The sequence below is a fragment of the Canis aureus genome, chromosome 5 (assembly GCF_053574225.1).
Source record: "Canis aureus isolate CA01 chromosome 5, VMU_Caureus_v.1.0, whole genome shotgun sequence".
NCBI lineage: Eukaryota > Metazoa > Chordata > Mammalia > Carnivora > Canidae > Canis > Canis aureus.
Window position 1 is genome coordinate 10,858,495 of NC_135615.1, and position 20,867 is coordinate 10,879,361.

At 37.6% G+C, this 20,867-nt stretch overlaps 1 protein-coding gene across 19 annotated transcripts in view; it reads right to left on the reverse strand.

Annotated features, from left to right (window-relative positions):
- Positions 1 to 20,867, reverse strand: part of MLLT10 (MLLT10 histone lysine methyltransferase DOT1L cofactor) — a 248,150-nt gene that overhangs the window by 178,430 nt on the left and 48,853 nt on the right. For all 19 annotated transcript variants that reach the window (XR_013379311.1, XM_077896853.1, XM_077896851.1 and 16 more), the window contains one exon: positions 10,048 to 10,102. Coding sequence is in view for 16 of the 19 variants with exons in the window: in XM_077896853.1 (XP_077752979.1) it covers positions 10,048 to 10,102 (55 nt within the window). In the remaining 3 variants the exon portion in view is untranslated. The remainder of the gene's footprint in view (positions 1 to 10,047; positions 10,103 to 20,867) is intronic.

Below are 20,867 nucleotides of genomic sequence, written 5' to 3' on the forward strand. Positions count from 1 at the left end.
GGTGGCTCCAGCAATTCTTAGCATTTCTCAGCTCACAGCTACATATTCAATCTCCACCTTAGTCCTTTCACATGACTATCTCCTGTGTCTCTTGGTGCATTCTCCAATGATCTTTTACAAGGGCATTTGTTATTGGATTGAGTGTCCATATGGGGCCAGGATGATCCCATCCAAGATTTTTACCTTGGTTCTAAATATCTGTAAAGACCCTATTAGGGACAACTGGGTGGCTCAATGGTTGAGCGTCTGCCTTAGGCTGAGGGCGTGATGGCACAGTCCAGGGATGGAGTCCTGCATCAGGGTCTCCACAGGGAGCCTGCTTCTCCCTCTGCCTATGTCTCTGCCTCTCTCTGTGTGTCTCTCATGAATAAAATCTTAAAAAAAAAAAAAAAAGCCTTATTTCAAATATGGTCATATTCTGAGGTTCTAAATAAACAAATTCTTTGGGGTACAAAAGTAATTAAAAAATTGTATACTTTGATCAAAAGGGATTTATGATAGAAATACAAAGGGGATTCAACATAAGAAAACCAGCCAATTATACTATACCTTTAATAAAACAAAAACCACATCACCATGCAAAAAAGATACCAAAAAAAAAAAAAAAGGATTTGACAGAATTTAACACCTTTCACAAGATATAAATTCAACAAAGCAGAAATAAAATGGAGCTTCCTCAATACGATTGGGATATTTATGAAAAACCTGCTGGAAAAAACTAACTCAGTGATAAAAGACTGATAATTTTCCCCCTAATATCAGGAAGAAGACATGGATACCCACTATATATTTCCACTTCTGTTCAATATTGTACTAGAAATGCTAGCTACAGCAATTAATGAAAAAAAATAAGTGAAAGGCATCCAAATTGGAAAAGATGAAGTAAAACTATCTTTATTCACACCATTTTACATATAGAAAGCCCTAAAGAACATGCAAAAAGAATTAGAAGAAATTCAGCAAAACTATGGTATAAAAGCCACACGTGGAATTCTGTTTTATTTCTACGTATTATCAATGACTAATCCAAACAGAAAATTAAGGGAAAAAATCATTTTGTATCTAAAAGAATAAAACATCTATGGGACGCCTGGGTGGCTCAGCGGTTTAGCGCCGCCTTCAGCCCAGGGGATCCTGGGGACCTGGGATGGAGTCCCACATCGGGCTCCCTGCATTGGGCCTGCTTCTCCCTCTGCCTTTGTCTCTGTCTCTCTCTCTGTGTCTCTCATGAATAAATAAATAAAATCTTTACAATAAAAAAAATAATAATAATAATAAAACACCTAAAAGAAATTAAACAAGGAGGTGAAAGATTTCTACCCTGAAAACTATAGAACAGGGATGATGAAAGAAATTAAAGACATAAATAAATGGAAAGACAGCCCCACATTCATATAATAAGAGTTTACACTGTTAACAATACTACCCAAAGCAATATACAGATTCAACGTAATCCCTTATCAAAATTCCACACGTCTTTTTTGCAATCCTTGAAATCATACCAACTAGAATCCAAAGAGTCAAAGCAATACTGAAAAAGAAAAAGAAAAATGAGACACTCACATTCCCAATTACAAAATTTACTACCAAAGCTGTAGTCTTCAAAACAGTTTATGATGGCACTTTACAATAGACATAAAGATCAATGGAATACAACAGAGTCCAAAAATAAACCCATGTATCTACGGCCAACTGATTTTCAACAAGGCACCAAGACCATTCAATAGGGAAAGAATAGTCTCTTCAACAAATGGTGGTGGGACATCTGGATTTCCACATGCAAAAAAAAAAAACCAGGAGAGAGAGAAAGAGAGAGAGAGAGGTTGGACCTTAACTCATATCATATACTAAATTTAACTCAAAATGGGTTAACAACTTAAAAAGTCCTTAAAAAATAAAGTCAGAATGAAACATAGATATAAATCTTAATGACTTTGATTAGCAATGGATTCTTAGATATCAAAAGCATGAGCAACAAAGAAAAATTAAATAAACGGATCCTCATCAAATTAAAAATTACTGTGAACCAAAGGACATTATCAAGAAATGAGAAGACAATGTACACAGAGAGAGAAAAGCTGTGCAAATCATGTATCAGTCTAGAAAATATAAAGAATCCTTATAGGTCAACAACAAAAAGACAAACAACCCAATTACAAAAAAAGACAAAGAATATGAATAGATTTCTCTCCAAAGAAGATTCACAAATAACCAATAGGTTCATGTAAAAATGCTCGATATATCATTATCTTTAGGGAAATAAATCAAAACCACAGTGAGGTACTACTTCATACTCAATAGGATGGCTATAACTTAAAATTTCAGAAAATAGTGTTGGTGAGAATGAAAAGGAATTAGATCTCTCACACACTGCTTGTAAGAATGTAAAACTGGTGCAGGCACTATGAAAAAGTTTGGTGGTTCCTCACAAAGTTAAACCCAGAATCACTAAATGACCCATCATGCCACTCCTAGTATATACTCCCCACAAAACTGAAAAGAGAGAATAAAACACATTTGTACAACCATGTTCACAGCAGCCCTATTCACAACAATCAAAAGGCAGAAATACAAATATCCAACAAATGAAAGGACCAACACAATGTAATCAATCTCCACCCCCCTTTCGTGCTCACAGATACTCTCATACTCACACACACACACACACACACACACACGGAGAATTATTCAACCATAAAGAGGACTGAAGTACTAATACAGGCTACAACACTGATGAACCTGAAAAACATTATCCTGAGAAAGAAGCCAAACTTCAACAGTCATACTGTATGATTATTATAGTTACATAAAATATACAGAAGTAAATCCACAGAGACAAAAAGAAGCTTGGTGATTGCCAAGGGCTGGGGGAGAAAGGATAGATGGTAGAATGTATAGTTTCTGCTTATGAAAGCATACTTTATTTTAGGGTGGTAAAAATGTTTTGGAAATTGACAGAGGTGATAATTGCACAACGTTGTGAAAGTAGTAAATGTCACTGAACTATATATCTTAAGCTGGTCAATGTTATGCTATACAAATTTTATCTCAATTTTAAGAAAGAAGAATATGGTATACTGTCCTTCCTTCACAAACTGCACTTCAGGGTAATAAGTAGTTGAGAAATGATCGATTGTCTGTATATGACAATATATGACAGAATATCACAATTTTATTCACTTTCTATTTAATAAAATAATGGTCTAGATATTGGTCATCAGCTGCTAATATCACAAAAAAAGGAAACAACCAAATATCATATGCCTCATGAATGAAGCATACAACACCATGAAGTCTTTTTAACTGCCCCCACAATAAACTGACTATAATCGAGCTTCTGAATACATCTAACTACCTACATACAGAAAATATATAAGACAAAGTAACATGCTCACACACTCACACCCCATATGAGATACAATCAATAAAATCTCTATTGTGGGAAACTATACAGTGCAAATGTCCCAATTTCCTCCATAAGTAAAGTGACAAGGAAATGGTTTGGAGGGGTTACAAAGAGACCTAAGAGACATATCAAGCAATTACACTGTATGCACTTCATGGATCCAGCTTATGGATCTTATTTGGACACTGATTCATTCAAATATAAAAAGAAAACATTTAGGGAGACAATCAGGAAAATCTGAGTAACTGAATAGTTGATGGCTTTAAAAAATCTTTGACCTTTTTTTTATATGTGATAATATGTTGTGTATTTGTTAAATATCCACGTATGTTAGTTATGCTCACAAAACTCAAAATAATCAAAATGGCATAAGGAAAAGTTTAAATGAAACAAGTCTAGCCATGACTTGATCACTATTAAAGCTAGGTACCTGGGGATTCTCTCTACTTTTATGTATACTCAAAATTTCCCATAGTGAAATAGGTACATTTTTAAAAATATACCTGCAAAATTTTACCATTTAATATCTCTGATATCCATTCCCTCATGTTTACACTCCTACTACTGCTGTCTTCAACCAGTCCCTCATCAATCTGCCGCTTAGACTTACTGCAATAATGCAGAGCCTCATCTTTGTGGGTTTAGATTCTAAAGCAAAAACAAGCATAATCAAAACTGTCCTTGGGGCACCTGGGTGGCTCAATCAGTTAAGTGTCTGCCTTCAACTCAGGTTATGATTCCAGAATCTTGGGATCAAGCCTCACATCAGGCTCCCTGCTCAGTCGAAAGCCTGCTTCTCGTCTCCCTCTCATATCATATCTCCCTCTCTATCTCAAATAACTAAATAAAATCTTAAAAAAAAAAAAAAAACTGTCCCACATCTGGGTGGCTCAACAGTTAAGCATCTGCCTTCATCCCAGGGTGTGATTCCAGGGTCCAGGATCAAGTCCCACATCGGGCTCCTTGCAGGGAGCCTGCTTCTCCCATGGCCTGTGTAACTACCTCTCTGTTTCTTTCATGAATAAATAAATCATTTTTTAAAATTCCAATTTTTAATATATAACCCTGTGAGATTTTGTAAGTTATTTTCTTGTCAGATTGTTATCAATGAGCCTCAATTCATTCTGAAATTTCTTCAAAAATGTAAGTAACAAATAATCCAATTAAAAGTGGGAAGACAGGGATGGCCGTGTGGCTCAGCGGTTGAGCGTCTGCCTTGGGCTCAGGGCGTGATCCCAGGGTCTGGGATCCAGTCCCACATCGGGCTCCCCATGGGGAGCGTGCTTCTCCCTCTGCCTGTGTCTCTGCCTCTCTGTGTCTCTCATGAATAAATAAAATCTTATTTTAAAAATGGGAAGACATGGACATTCTTCCAAAGAAGACGTACATGAAACGGCCAACGGATACGTGAAAAGATGATCAACATCACTCATCAGGGCAATACAAATCAAAACCACATGACATATCACCTCACACCTGTAAGAACGGCTAAAATCAAAAACAGAAGAAACAGCAAGTGTTGGTGAGGATGTTGAGAAAAAGGGAACCCCTGTGCACTCTTGGTGAATATGCAAACTGGTGTAGCAACTGTGGAAAACAGTATAGAGGCTACATTAAAAAAAAAAAAATCAGAAACATAACTGCCATATGATCCAGTAATCACACTACTGGTACAAAAAATACTAATTTGAAAAGATATATGCACCTCTATATTATTGCAGGATTATTTACAAAAGCCAACTTAGGGAAGCTGCCCAAGTGTCCACCGATAGGTGAATGGATAAAGACATGGAAGCACCTGGCTTGCTCAGTCAGAAAAGCATGCAACTCTTGATCTTGAGGCCATGAGTTTGAGCCCCATGTTAGGTGTAGAGATTACTTAAAATAAGTAAACCTAAAAAAAAAAAAAAAAAAAAAGATGTAATACATATATACACACACAGTCTCACACACACACACACACACACACACACACACACACACACAGAGGAATGAATATTATTCAGCCATTAAAAGGAATGAAAGCTTGCCATTTACAAGAGTATGGATGGATCTAGAGTTGTTGTAATGTTAAGTGAAATAAGTCAGTCAGAAAGACAAATACCATATTATTTCACTCATAATTGGAATATAAGAAAAAACAAACAAAGAAAAAAGAGACAAACCAAAAAAACAGACTCTTAACTATAGAGAACAAACTGATGGTTACCAGAGGGGAGATAAGGGTGTGTGAAATAGTTGAAGGGGATGAAGAGTAACACTTATCTTGATGAGCACTGAGTAATATATAGAATTGTTGAATAACTATACTGTGCACCTGAAACTAATATAACAGTATATGTTAACTCTACTGGAATATAATTTTTTTTTTAGTTTTAAAAAACCATAGAATGTAACTGACATCACCATCTCTTGCTTGACCCCTCACTAATATATTTCATATCTTTGTCAATGATGGCTGCGAAAGCCTTACAATCATTCACAGAGATTTCCATATAGGTTTGCCTAGAATGTATGCTGACTGAGTAAAATGGCAAACTGAATTATCTCTGCAATTTATTTCTTTTTCTGTATCTCCCCCCACTGCCCAGGCTATATAGCTGATTTCAAGTATGTTAAATGCACTTATGATCCAGCTCTACTATTCTTTTTTATAGCTGGCAATCATATTCTTTCAATCCATTCACCACATTGCTGTCAGAGTTACCTTTCTAAAATAGAAATTTCATGCTATTCCTCAGCTTCAGTGGCTCCCCAAATTAACAGGATCAAGTCCTCAGTACAGAAAAGGGAAGAGGGAAGAGGGAGAAGGAAGGGAATGGAAGGAGATGAGCAGGGGAGAGGAGAAGGAATGACAACTTTACCTTTATCATCAGTTTCACCTCTCAGAGGGCCTGCCATTCAAACCTTACAGTCTAACTCCCATTTTCAATTCTTCAATATACTTGTGTCTTTTATCGTTTGCTTCTCCTTCTGCCTGTAATACCCCAACCCCACTTCTCATACACCAATCTATATTAAACTTGTTAAGTTTTACTTACCTTTAACAACTGAGAACTATGTACAGCAGATGAGATTGAGAAAATTAAAAGCTGCATTGAGAAATTCCTCATCCTGACTACCAAAACTTCTAACGTATTTTCCAGCATGAAAAGGGAGTATTAGGTATTAAAAATTAAGTATTATAAAAAAAATTTATCATCAATATTGTACCACCAGGTACATTGTGGGGTTTTGTTAACTACTCAAGAAATATAATTAGTATTTCAATAGGAAAATGAATTCAAATCTATCTACAAATAGATTTGTAAATCTATTTTGGAACACAATTTAGTCAGAATGTTTTAAATATACATCAAACTTAAGACTCTAATAAAGATGGTGTTTCAGATCATTGAAGAAAAGATGAACTGCTCAACAGATGATGATGGGACAAATGGTAGCATTTTTAGCAACTACAAAAAAATAAAGATGGATCCATACCCCATATTGTCTTACATGGATACATTCCAAATGTATGAAAGATTAAACTGTAAAAAAAAAAAAAGAAACCACAAAAAAACTAGAGGACATTGTGAAAGAATCTTTTTATTAATGTTGGAGTAAGGAAGGCCTTTCTAACTATGGTTCATAATACAGAACCCATGAAAGATAAGATTAATAAATTCACTTAAAAATCAAACTTCTGCATGGTACAAAGCCCCATAAGCGAAGACTGAACAACTGGACAAAAATACTAACCCAACTCAATCACAAAAGCCTAATGAATAAAGAAGCTCCTATGAAAGCTTCAACAATCAAAAAGAAAATGATCAGGAATGTCTGGGTGGCTTGGTGTTTGAGTGCCTGCCTTTGGCTGATCCTGAAGTCCAGGGATCGAGTCCCACATCCGGCTTCCTGCATGGAGCCTGCTTCTCCCTCTGCCTAGGTCTCTGCTTCTCTCTCTGTCTCTCATGAATAAATAAATAAAATCTTAAAAAAAAAAAAAAAAAAAGATCAACAACCAAAGAGAAAAAACATATTAACAAACCAGAAAGAAAAATACAAATTGCTTGGAACGCCTGGGTGGCTCAGCAGTTAAGCGTCTGCTCAGAACGTGATCCTGAAGTCCTGGGATCGAGTCCCACATCAGGCTCCCTTCTTCCTCTATATCTCAGCCTCTCTTTCTCTGTGTCTCTAATGAATTAATAAAAAATCCAAAGAAAGAAAAATACGAATTGCTTTTAAAAAATATAAGATGGTGGGGCACCTGGGTGACTCAGAGGTTGAGCATCTGACTTTGGCTCAAGTCGTGATCCCAGGGTCCTGGGATTGAGTCCCACATCAGGCTTCCTGCAAGGAGCTTTACTCATCCTTTGCCTATGTCTCTGCCTCTCTCTGTGTCTCTCATGAATAAATAAAATTAAAAAAAAAAATAAACACACACACACACACACACACACACACACACACACACACAAGATGGGGGGCCCCTAAGTGGCTCAGTCAGTTAAGCGGCTACCTTTGGCTCAGGTCATGATCTCAGGGTCCTAGGATGGAGCCCTGAATCAGGCTCCCTGCTCAGTGGGCAGTCTATTTCTCCTTCACCCTTTGCTGCTCCCCCTGCTTGTACTCTCTCACAAATAAATCTTTAAAAATAAAAATTGTAAAATAAAAGTGTAAGATGCTCAGCTTCACTCATAAAAGAAATGCAGGGGCAGCCTTGGTGGCCCAGCGGTTTAGTGCCGCCTTCATCCCAGGGTGTGATCCTGGAGACCCAGGATCAAGTCCCACATCAGGCTCCCTACATGGAGCCTGCTTCTCCCTCTGCCTGTGTCTCTGCTTCTCTGTGTGTGTGTGTGTGTCTGTCATGAATAAATACAATCTTTAAAAAAAAATGCAAAATAACCGCTCTAAGATACCAATTTTCACCTACTGGATTATCAAAGAATACAGAGAATAAGTTATTCATTCAAGGCTGCTGGAAACATAAATAAGTACAACCACAAGGGAAAATAATTTGGGAATATCTATCAAATTAACTACAAAATCCCGTTGACCCAATAGTTCCACCCCTGGGAATTAATAATCCTACAGAGGCACACATGACATGTATACAAGGACTAGTCATAAAAGCAGAATATCAGAAAGTCTATCAACAGGTGACTGATTATATAAAAAAGAAAGCTTTATACTAGTAATAAACTATTAAGTGAAAAAATTAAGATGCAAAGAGTATGTAAAATATTCATCCATCTGTATAAAAATTAGGGAGAAAATATTTCTTTATTCATATTTATTTGTATATAAAGAAAAAACCCTAGAAGGAGATGCAAATAAGTAATAAGAGAAGTATACCAACAGCAGGAAAGTTGTTGAGAAACTAGACAGATGGTGAACAGGAAAAGGAGCAAGGGTTTCTAATATTTTAAAAATTCTGTAAAATGTGGCTGTATAACAGTCTAAATATTAAATTTGTATATAAATACATCTATGTAGAGCTACACTAAAACATTTTATTTTTTCCTTTTATTTACCCATGTCATTCCTCTATTCTATGCCAAAAATGCTTTAGAGGTAGCTGCTCAAAATGGAAGAGTACTAATAGGAGTTACAATCTCTACTTTTATGAGTTTCTTCATCAATTTTCACAGTATGCCACAGTTTAATAAATTCATGTCTACATATTTAAGAATGGTACTGAGCTGAATAAATAAATAAAAATTTTTAAAAGGGGAGGAACGCCTCGGTGCCTCAGTGGTTGAGCATCTGCCTTCAGCTCAGGGCGTGATCCCAAGGTCCTAGGATCAAGTTCCGCATCAGCCTCCCCGTGGAGAGCCTGCTTCTCCCTCTACCTGTGTCTCTACCTCTCTCTCTGTCTCTCTCATGAATAAATAAAGTATTTTTTAAAAAATAGAATGGTACTGAGCTATAAAGAAACATGGATTTCTCAGGGGACAACTAAAAATGGAGATGCAAATGAGAAATTCACAAGGGTCCTCAGGAAAGCACAGCAAAATTTAAAGACAGAAGTCAGCATTTCTCTATATTCAAGCAACAAAAATCCTCAGGGTGTTAAAATTAACATTTACTAGAAATATCATCTGTCCAGCAATACACAAAAGAGAGGGGAAAAAAGACTCTAAAACATCAGAGTGTAGCTCTAACAACAAAAAAGAAGCTAACTTTTCCCAAAATAATTTCTAATATAAGAAAATTATAACCCATTTTAAAAAATCAAGATTTTAATTAGAAGTATGTGCCCACTCTATATTATAAAAACAATGCTTGGGGCACCTGGGTGGCTCACTCAATTAAGAGTCTGACTCTTGATTTCATCTCAGGTCATGATCTCAGGATCATGAGATCAAGCCCGGATTTGGGCTCTGTGTAGGCATTGAGCCCTTTCTTTCTCTCTCTCTCTCTCTCTCTCTCTCCTCTCTCCTCTCCCTCTCCCGCTGCCCCTCCCTCACCCACACTCTCTCTCCCAAAAAAAAAAAAAAGTTTGTCCCTAAGGTAGCAAAAAAGATTCATAAATTACATTACTATTAAAAATATGAATGATAAATTTTATTTGATATTATAATATGAACCAGATATTTTTAAATACTCCCCCACTCCAGTTTTCAATAAAAAAAACTTTTTTAATTCTCTGTACTTACCCCCATTATCTGTTCTTTTTAAAGCTCCATCCTTATGAGGACACAGTTCACATCTCTATTTAAAAAAATAAAAAAGAAGAGGAGAAATCAAAGAGATATTTCAAATTACCAAAGTATAACAACTTCCCCAAATCCTCAAAACTATTAAAAATGTGGGAGCAGGGGCACCTGGGTGGCTCAGTCAGTTAAGCGTCAGGCCATGATCCTGGGGTCCTGAGATCCAGCCCCACGTTGGGCTCCCTGCTCAGCAAGGAGTCTGCTTCTCCATCTGCCTCTGCCACTCCTCCTGGAGTGTCTCAAATGAGTAATAAAAAAATTTTTTTTAATGTGGGAGCAGCATTTGTACTAGCTGCCACCAAAAGTATCTCATAACATTCCTCACAAAATCATTCTCGACATGTGATCTTCCTCAAAACACCAACTACCAACTTTATTTCATATGTATGTGTGTGCATGTGTGGTTTTTTTAAGTAACTCTTCTTCCTCAACATGGGTCTTGAACTCATGACCCTAAGATCAAGAGTCACATGCTCAAGGGGCGCCTAGGTGGTGCAGCTGGTAAAGTGTCTGAGTCTTGGTTTTGGTTCTAGTCATGACCTCAGGGCTGTGAGATCAAGCCCCACAATGGGCTCCAAGCTTAGCCATCATGGAGTCTGCTTGGGAAACTCTCCCTCTGCTTCTCACCAAAATAAATCTTAAAAAAAAATAATGAGAGAGTCACATGCTCTACCAACTTCAGACAGCCAGGCACCTCATCAGATAACTTTAAAAAGAGAATATTACTTAACTTCCACATACCTGCCATGACTTTTGTTAACCGTAACAATAACAAAAAGAGTCCAGGGCACAGTTTTTAACATTTGCCTCTATTCCTTCACTTTCTTTTTTTTTTTTAAGATTTTATTTTTTATTTATTCATGAGAGAGAGAGAGAGAGAGAGAGAGAGAGAGAGACACGTAGGCAGAGGGAGAAGCAGGCTCCATGCAGGGACCCCGATGTGGGACTCAATCCCGGGACTCCAGGATCCAAAGGCAGATGCTCAACCACTGAGCCACCCAGGTGCCTCCTATTCCTTCACTTTCTGTCTAGGATCAGCTAGTATTATTATAGTCAGTTAGGTCTGGTTTCTCCTAAAATAAAGAGCCAAACTCAAAAATTCAGAATTTTGACTTAAATGAGAAAACATGATTTCATATATGCGAACATGCTTTCTAGAAGGAAGGAACTGCTCTAATTATTCTAGTTACTCTTATCACAAACAATGATACTAAGTAGTTGTTATGCATCACTATCCCTACCACCCCTAGAAATTAAAACCAGAAATAAACCTAGGTAGAGATAGTATAATCATTTCTTTTCACTACTGATGAGAGAAAGATATTATAAAAATAATAAACAGAGTAAGTTTCAATGACATTGTCTTACTATGAAGAATATATTCCTGGAGCTCATATTTGAGTATTTATTATTTGTACCCTACCTTGCTGCTCTCCAAAGAGATTTTGAAACTTATAATATGGTAATATAAACAAGTTACAAAAGAAAATAGGAGATGGAAATTAAGATAAAATAGTGAAAAAATAATAAAATGTAAGCTATTAGATCCTGTACCTGATTTTCCTCTAACCTCTTTGGCAACACCTTTCTGATAACCTTATGTAACCTTTAAATAAGGTAGTTCTCAGGACTCCAGCTTAAGATGCCTTCTCATTTCATGTTAAACACTAAGCAATATTTATTTTCCACTCATCTGTTAACAACTAAATTAAGGGATCCCTGGGTGGCGCAGTGGTTTAGTGCCTGCCTTTGGCCCAGGGCGCAATCCTGGAGACCCGGGATCAAATCCCACGTCGGATTCCCGGTACATGGAGCCTTGCATCTCCCTCTGCCTATGTCTCTGCCTCTCTCTCTCTCTGTGTGTGTGACTATCATAAATAAATTTAAAAAAAAAAAAAAAAACTAGATTAAAAGTATGCCAGTGACTCTCAAATTTTACCTCCTATTCAGATCTGTCCTTAGATCCATATATAAAACTTCCTACAATTGCAATGGCACTTTCCAGACTGTCCAAATCTATGTAATACTTGCTTTGTTCAGTAATCCCTATCTTTTTTAAAGTTTATTAATTTTTTTTTTAGTAATCTCAGCAACAAACCAGAGGCTTGTTGAACTCATGACCCCACAATCAAGAGTCACATGCTCTGACTGAGCAAGCCAGAAGCTCCTTCCCCTATGTTCATAATGGTACTCTCAACCACATATTTCCCATACAAAACACCTAGACATCATCTTTTGACAGTTTCACCCTACGCTCTAACTCATATTTAATCAAACAGCATATTTTGCCCATTCCTCCTCCTAAGAACTGGTGAGATTTGTCTACCTATCTCCATCTATACTACTATTAGCCAACTGCAAGCCAACATCAACTTTCATCAGGACCACTTCAGGGACCGCAACTCAATACTGTCCCATGCTTACTCTTGCCTATATACCACCAATCTAGAGCAAACTTCAAAAATGCAGGTACAAGTATGTTACTGCACCACTGAATAAACATTTTAATAGTTTTACTACATGATCTAGCCCCTACTTAGCTTCACAACTTTCTCTTTTCAATATCTCACACCTAGGCGATACTGTCTTTTCATTTTCACTTCTGTTTTTTTGTTTTTAAAGTAAACTCTACACCCAACACGGGGCTCAAACTCACAATCAAGACTTGCATGCTCTACTGACTGAGCCATCCAGGTGCCCCTCTTCTTTCAATTCTATAAATACTCCTAAATTCATTTCTTGCTTCATAGACTCTAAATGTGTTACTTTTACTTTCTACCTGTAACACCTATCCTATATCCCAACCCTCTTTCACAGCTGGATAACTTCTATTCACCCCACGAGTTCTTGCTTAAAGTCACTTCCTCAAAGGTTTCTCTGATTCCCTACAGTAGATAAGGTACCATATTATAAATTACTTATACTTACTTCTTGTCATACATTGCAATCACAACTAACTATGCAATTATGTTTATTTTCTCTGCTAGGGTGTATATATATACTCCATTTCATGGCTGTAGCCCTAGCATCTATCCATCTCCTGACATGGTAACTCAAAAAATATATGACAAATGGATAGAAGAAGCAAAAATACAAGCACACTTATGAAAGGCAGGCAATAATTTGGTTCTAAACAATACAGCAACCTCTCTTACAGAAAGAAACACTATTAATTGAGTGATTTTTTTTTTAATTTTTATTTATTTATGATAGTCACACAGAGAGAGAGAGAGAGAGGCAGAGACATAGGCAGAGGGAGAAGAAGGCTCCATGCAGGGAACCCGATGTGGGATTCGATCCCGGGTCTCCAGGATCGCGCCCTGGGCCAAAGGCAGGCGCTAAACCGCTGCGCCACCCAGGGATCTCAGTTGAGTGATTTATATCTTGTCAAAAAGAAAAAATTTCTTTTAGAAGAACTAAATTTAATAATTTATTTTTTTTAATTTTTATTTATTTATGATAGTCACACAGAGAGAGAGAGAGGCAGAGACATAGGCAGAGGGAGAAGCAGGCTCCATGGACCGGGAGCCCGACGTGGGATTCGATCCCGGGTCTCCAGGATCGCGCCCTGGGCCAAAGGCAGGCACTACACTGCTGCGCCACCCAGGGATCCCTAAATTTAATAATTTAAAGACTACACAGAACCAGAGATAATTACTCTTTGGGATGACTGGGTATAAGAATAATTGTTTAGCAACTGGAGAAGAAAAAATTTAGATTAAACCCTTAAACATTACTGATCAATAATGCAAATTCAAAATGTTTTTAAAAACTATTATTTTTCTTTTTTTAAGATTTTATTTATTAGATAGAAGAACACAAGTGGGCTGGGGGAGGGGCAGAGGAAGACAAGAGAGAATTTCAAGTGGACTCCCCACTGAGCACAGAGCCCAACTCAGGGCTTGACCTCACAACCCCGAGGTCATGAACTGAGCAAAATCAAGAGCTGGACATTTAATCAACTCAGTCAACCAGGCACCGCATGAAAAACAATTTAAATATAAGAACTAAAAACAGTAATTAATCAAATGTAAGGAATTAAGAATCTATGGGCACCTGGGTGGCTCAATCAGAAGGCATGCAACTCTTGGTTTCAGCTCAGGTCATGATCTCGGGGTCCTGGGATCAAGCTCCACAGTGGGCTCCATGAGTAGTATAGAGCCTGCTTGTCCCTATTTCTCTGCTCCTCCATACGCTTTCTCAAATAATCTTTTTTAAAAAATTAGAGGAGTACCAGGCTGGCTCAGTCAGTAGAGTATGCAACTCTCGAACTCTTGAGCTTGTCTGGTTTTTTTTTTTTTTTAAGTAATCTCTATACCCACTATGTGGCTTGAACTCACAAACTCAAGACCAAATGTCACATGCTTTCTTGACTAAACCATCCCTTTTACCAGCCCTAGTAAACTTTTTCCTAAAAGTTAATTCCTAACAATCTAAGTGCAGTGAATTTTAATTTTTAAATATTGTTGATGGCACTATAATCCAATTCTTTTGGAAAGCAATTTAGCGGGATCCCTGGGTGGCGCAGCGGTTTGGCGCCTGCCTTTGGCCCAGGGCGCGATCCTGGAGACCCGGGATCGAATCCCACATCGGGCTCCTGGTGCATGGAGCCTGCTTCTCCCTCTGCCTGTGTCTCTACCTCTCTTTCTCTCTGTGTGACTATCATAAATAAATAAAAATTAAAAAAAAAAAAAAAAAAGAAAGCAATTTAGCAACATGATTCAAGAAAAATACTAATTCAATTACTTCATTTCTAGAGAGCCAAAGGAAATATGATAGAAATAGCACTTATTAGGGGATCCCTGGGTGGCTCAGCGGTTTAGAGCCTGCCTTCAGCCCAGGGCATGATCCTGGACACCTGGGATCGAGTCCCACATCAGGCTCCCTGCATGGAGCCTGCTTCTTCCTCTGCCTGTGTCTCTGCCTGTCTCTGTGTGTGTCTCTCATGAATAAATAAAAATCTTAAAAAAAAAAAAAAGAAATAGCACTTATTAAGTACTATTTCATTTTTATATCATTTATGTACCTTATTTTTTGTGTGTATCACTTATGTACTTTAATTTCAAGACATGAAAAAATATATATGCAAAGATACTTTATATAGCTGTTTATAATTATAAAAATTGTATACAGGTGCCTAGGCGGCTCAGTCAGTTAAATGACAGACTCTTGGTTTCTGCTCAAGTCATGATCCCATAGTCATGAGATCAAGCCCTGCATTGGGCTCCATGTTCAGCACAGAGTCTGCTCGAGATTCTCACTCTCTCTCTCGGCCCCTCTCTCCACCTGTGCTCCTACACACACACACTCTTTGTCTCTCAAAAGTAAATAAAAGTAAAATCTTCTTAAAAATTGTATTAAAAAGTTGGGCCACCTGGGTGGCTCAGTCAGTAAGTGTCTGCCTTCAGCTCAGGTCATGATCCCAGGGTCCTAGGATCAAGCTGCAGATTGGACTCCTTGCTCAGCAGGCAGCTGCTTTTCCCTCTTCCTATGCCCATCCCCCCCACTCACATACTCTCATTCTCAAATAAGCAAAATCTTTTTAAAAATTTGTATAAAAAGTATGACTGACTATATTTCAATGAGAAATAATGGTATATTTACAAAGATTTATGTATAGAAATAATTCTAAAATACACAATACATATTAACAGGCTGATGATGAAGATAGTAAGATAATGAATTTATTTCTTTATTCCAAAATACTTTCTTTTATATTTTAAACTTTTGTAGAGATACATTACTATATGCCATGTCTCCTTACTAAAGACAAAAATAGATATATGAAGACTTCAGAGAAAAAAAGTACAGGAAAAGAAAAGATTAAGTTCTAGGTAGAAAACTATGACCTAACTCAGGAAGAAAGGATCTGGTATGAGAGACCTTGGACCACAGAGACTCCACATCCTACAGTAAACTAATACAACAAGGAGGCACAGAGAAACTCTCTTAAAATCAATAAAAAGAGGTCAACAGCCTGATATATAATAGTGAAACTTGCAAATCTGAGAGACAAAGAGAAAGTCCTGAAAGCAGCTCAGGACATGAGGTCCTTAACCTAAAAGGGTAGAAACATTAGACTGGCAGCAGTCCTATCAACAGACACCTGGCAGGCCAGAGAGGGCTAGCATCATACATTCAGGATGTTAAGTGAAAAAAATATGTAGCCAAGAATACTTTATCCAACTAGGATGCCATTCAAAATATAAGGAAAGATAAAAAGGGTCCAGGACAAACAGAAACTAAGAGAATTTGTGATCACCAAACCCACACTAGAAAAAATATTAAAAGGGATCCTTTAAGCAAAGAGAGAGGAAAAAAGTAACAAAGACTTGAAAGAAACAGAGACAATCTGTAGAAACAGTAACTTTACAGGTCATAAAATGGCACTAAATCTGTACCTTTCAGTAGTTACTCTGAACACAAATGGGCTAAATGCCCCAATCAAAAGATACAAGGTATCAGACTGGATGAAAAAGCAAGACCCATCAATATGCTGCCTGCAAGAGACTCATTTCCGACCCAAAGAAACCTCCAGATTTAAAGTAAGGGGGTAGAAAACCAATTATCATGGTAATGGACATCAAAAGAAAGCTGGAATGGCAATATATATGACAAAATTAAAATTTTTTTAAAGATTTTATTTATTTAATCATGACAGAGAGAGAGGCAGAGACACAGACAAGAGGGAGAAGCAGGCTCCACACAGGGAGTCCGACGTGGGACTTGATCCCGGGTCTCCAGGATCACATCCCGGGCTGAATGTGGCTCCAAACCGCTGAGCCATCGGGGCTGCCCCAAAATTAGGTTTTAAACCAAGGACTGGGATCCCTGGGTGGCGCAGCGGTTTGGCGCCTGCCTTTGGCCCAGGGCGCGATCCTGGAGACCCGGGATCGAATCCCACATCGGGCTCCCGGTGCATGGAGCCTGCTTCTCCCTCTGCCTGTGTCTCCGCCTCTCTCTCTCTCTCTGTGCGACTATCATAAATTTAAAAAAAATAAAAAATAAAAAAAAAAAAATAAACCAAGGACTATTAATATGAGATAAGGAAACACACTATATCATAATCAAGGGGTCTATACAATAAGAAGATCTAACAATTGTAAATATTTATGCCCATAACACAGGAACAGTCAATTCTATAAGCCAGTTAATAACAAAATTAAAGAAACCCATTGATAACAACACAGTAATACTAGAGAACACCCTACTCACTGCAATGGACAGATCGTCTAAGCTGAATATCAGTAAGGAAACAAGTATTTTCAGAATGACACACTGGACCAGATGGACTTCACAGATATATTCTGAGCATGCCATCCTAAAGCAACAGAATACACATTCTTCTTGATTGTACATGGAACATTCTCTAGATGAGATCACATACTGGGACACAAATCAGGTCTAAATCAGTACCTGAAGACTGGGATAATTTCCTGCATATTTTCAGACCACAATGCTTTGAAACTGGAACTCAATCACAACAGGAAATTTGGAAAGAACTCAAATACATAGATGCTAAAGAGCATCCTACTAAAGAATGAATGGGTCAGCCAGGAAAATTAAAGAAGAAATTTAAAAATTCATGTAAACAAATGAAAATGAAAACACAACTGTTCCAAACCTTTGGGATGCAGCAAAGGTGGTCCTATGAGGGAAGTATATAGCAATATAAAACTTTCTCAAGAAACAAGAAAGGTCTCAAATATACAACTGAACCTTACACCTAAAGGAGCTGGAGAAAGAATATCAAACAAAGCCTAAGCCCAGCAAGAGAAGAGAAATGATTAAGATTTGAGCAGAAATCAATGATATAGAAACCAAATGAATAACAGATCAATGAAACCAAGAGCTGGTTCTTTGAAAGAATTAATAAGACTAAGAAAAACAAAACAAAAAGAAGTAATAAGACTGATAAACCCCTCATCAGACTTATCAAAAAGATAAAGGACCCAAATAAAAAAAAACAAAACAAAAAGAAGTAATAAGACTGATAAACCCCTCATCAGACTTATCAAAAAGAGAAAGGACCCAAATAAATAAAATCATGAATGAAAGAGGAGAGATCACAGCCAACACCAAAGAAATACAAACAATTCTAAGAACATATTATGAGCCAACAAATTAGGCAATCTGGAAGAAATGGATGCATTCCTAGAGACGTATATACACCAAAACTAAAAGAAGAAGAAATAGAAAATCTGAACAAACCCATAAACAGCAAGGAAATTGAAGCAGTCATTAAAAATCTACCCCCCCAAAAAATAAAAATAAAAATCTCCCCCAAAACCTACAGAATGGGAGAAGATATTTGCAAATGACATATCAGATAAAGGGCTAATATCCAAGATCTATAAAGAACTTATTAAACTCAACACCAAAGAAACAAACAATCCAATCATGAAATGGGCAAAAGACATGAACAGAAATTTCACTAAAGAAGACATACACATGGCCAACAAGCACATGAGAAAATGCTCCACATCACTTGCCATCAGGGAAATGCAAATCAAAACCACAATGAGATACCACCTCACACCAGTGAGAGTGGGGAAAATTAACATGACAGGAAACAACCAACGTTGGAGAGGATGTGGAGAAAGGGAAACCCTCTTGCACTGTTGGTGGGAATGTGAACTGGTGCAGCCACTCTGGAAAACTGTGTGGAGGTTCCTCAAAGAGTTAAAAATAGACCTTCACTACCACCCAGCAATGGCACTACTGGGAATTCAACCCAAAGATACAGTGCAGTGAAAAACCGAGACACCTGAACGCCAATGTTTACAGCAGCAATGTCCACAACAGCCACACTGTGGAAGGAGCCTCAGTGTCCACTGAAAGATGAATGAAGATGTGGTCTATGTATACAATGGAATATTACTCAGCCATTAGAAACAAGGAATATCCACCATTTGCTTCGACGTGGATGGAACTGGAGGGTATTTTGCTGAGTGAAGTAAGTCAATCGGAGAAAGACAAACATCATATGGTCTCATTCATTTGGGGAATATAAAAAATAGTGAAAGGGAATAAAGGGGAAAGGAGAGAAAATGAGTGGGAAATATCAGAGAGGATGACAGAACATGAGAGACGCCTAACTCTGGAAAACGAACAAGGGGTAGCAGAAGGGGAGGTCGGCAGGCGGTTAGGGTGACTGGGTGACAGGCACTGAGCAGGGCACTTGATGGGATAAGCACTGGGTGTTATACTATATGTTGGCAAATCGAACTCCAATAAAAAAAATATATACCCAAAAAATAAATAAATTTCTAAGTCAAATAAATAAATATATACATACATACATAAATTTCTTTAAATAAATAAATATCTCCCCCAAGAGTCTAGGACTTGATGGCTTCCCAGGGGGAATTCTACCAAACATTTAAAGAAGAATTAATACCTATTCTTATGAAGCTGTTTCACAAAATAGAAATGGAAGGAAAACTTCCAAACTCTTTCTATGAGGCCAGCATTACCTTGATCCCAAAAGCAGAAAAAGACCTCACCAAAAAAGAGAATTACAGACCAATATCACTGATGAACATGAATGCAAATATTCTCACCAAAATACTAGCTAATGGAATCCAACAGTACATTAAAAGGATTATTCACCACGATCAAGTGGGATTTATTCCTGGGCTGCAAGGGTGGTTCAACATCTGCAAATCAAACAATATGATACACTACATAATAAAATAAAATAAAATAAAATAAAATAAAATAAAAAAATAAAATAAAATAAAATAAAATAAAATAAAAAATAAAATATAAAATAAAATAAAATATAAAATAAAATAAAATAAAATAAAATAAAATAAAGGACAAGAGCCATATCCTGACAAAGGACAGCATCCTTTCTTGACTAAAATTCTTCAGTGTGGAGAGATACAGGGAACATTGCTCCATATCATTAAAAGCCATTGACAAAAAGCCCACAGGGAATATCATTTTCAATGGGGAAAAACTGAGAGCTTTTCCTCTAAAGTGAGGAACATGGAGGGATGTCCACAATGTAGTGCTAGTTCTAGCCTCAGCAATCAGACAACAAAAAGAAATAAAAGGCATCTGATTCGGCAAAGGAGTCAAAGTCTTACTCTTTGTAGATGACATGATAAACTACATGGAAAACCCAAAAGAATCCACCCCCAAATTGCTAGAACTCATACAGAAATTCAGCAAAGTATATCAGGAAATCAAATTAATGCATAGAAATCAGTTGCATTTTTATACACTAACAATGAGATAGAAGAAAGAAAAATCAAGGGCACCTGGGTGGTTCAATCAATTAGCTGTCCACCTTTGGCTCAGGTCCTAGGATCAAGTGCTGCATTGGGCTCCCTGATTAGCGACAAGTCTGTGTCTCCCTCTACCCCTGCCTGTGATCTTTCATGCTCTCTAATAAATAACATCATTTTCTTAAAAAAAGATTTATTTATTCATGAGAGATACAGAAAGAGAGGCAGAGACAGACAGCAGGCTCCCTGCAGGGAGCCAGATACAGAATTCAATCCCAGGACCTCAGGATTACAACCTGAGCAAAAATCAGACGCTCAACCGCTGAGTCACCCATGTGTCTCTCAAATAAATAAAATCTTAAAACAAAAGAGAGAGAGAGGGATCCCTGGGTGGCGCAGCGGTTTGGCGCCTGCCTTTGGCCCAGGGCGTGATCCTGGAGACCCAGGATCGAGTCCCACATCGGGCTCCCGGTGCATGGAGCCTGCTTCTCCCTCTGCCTGTGTCTCTGCCTCTCTCTCTCTCTCTCT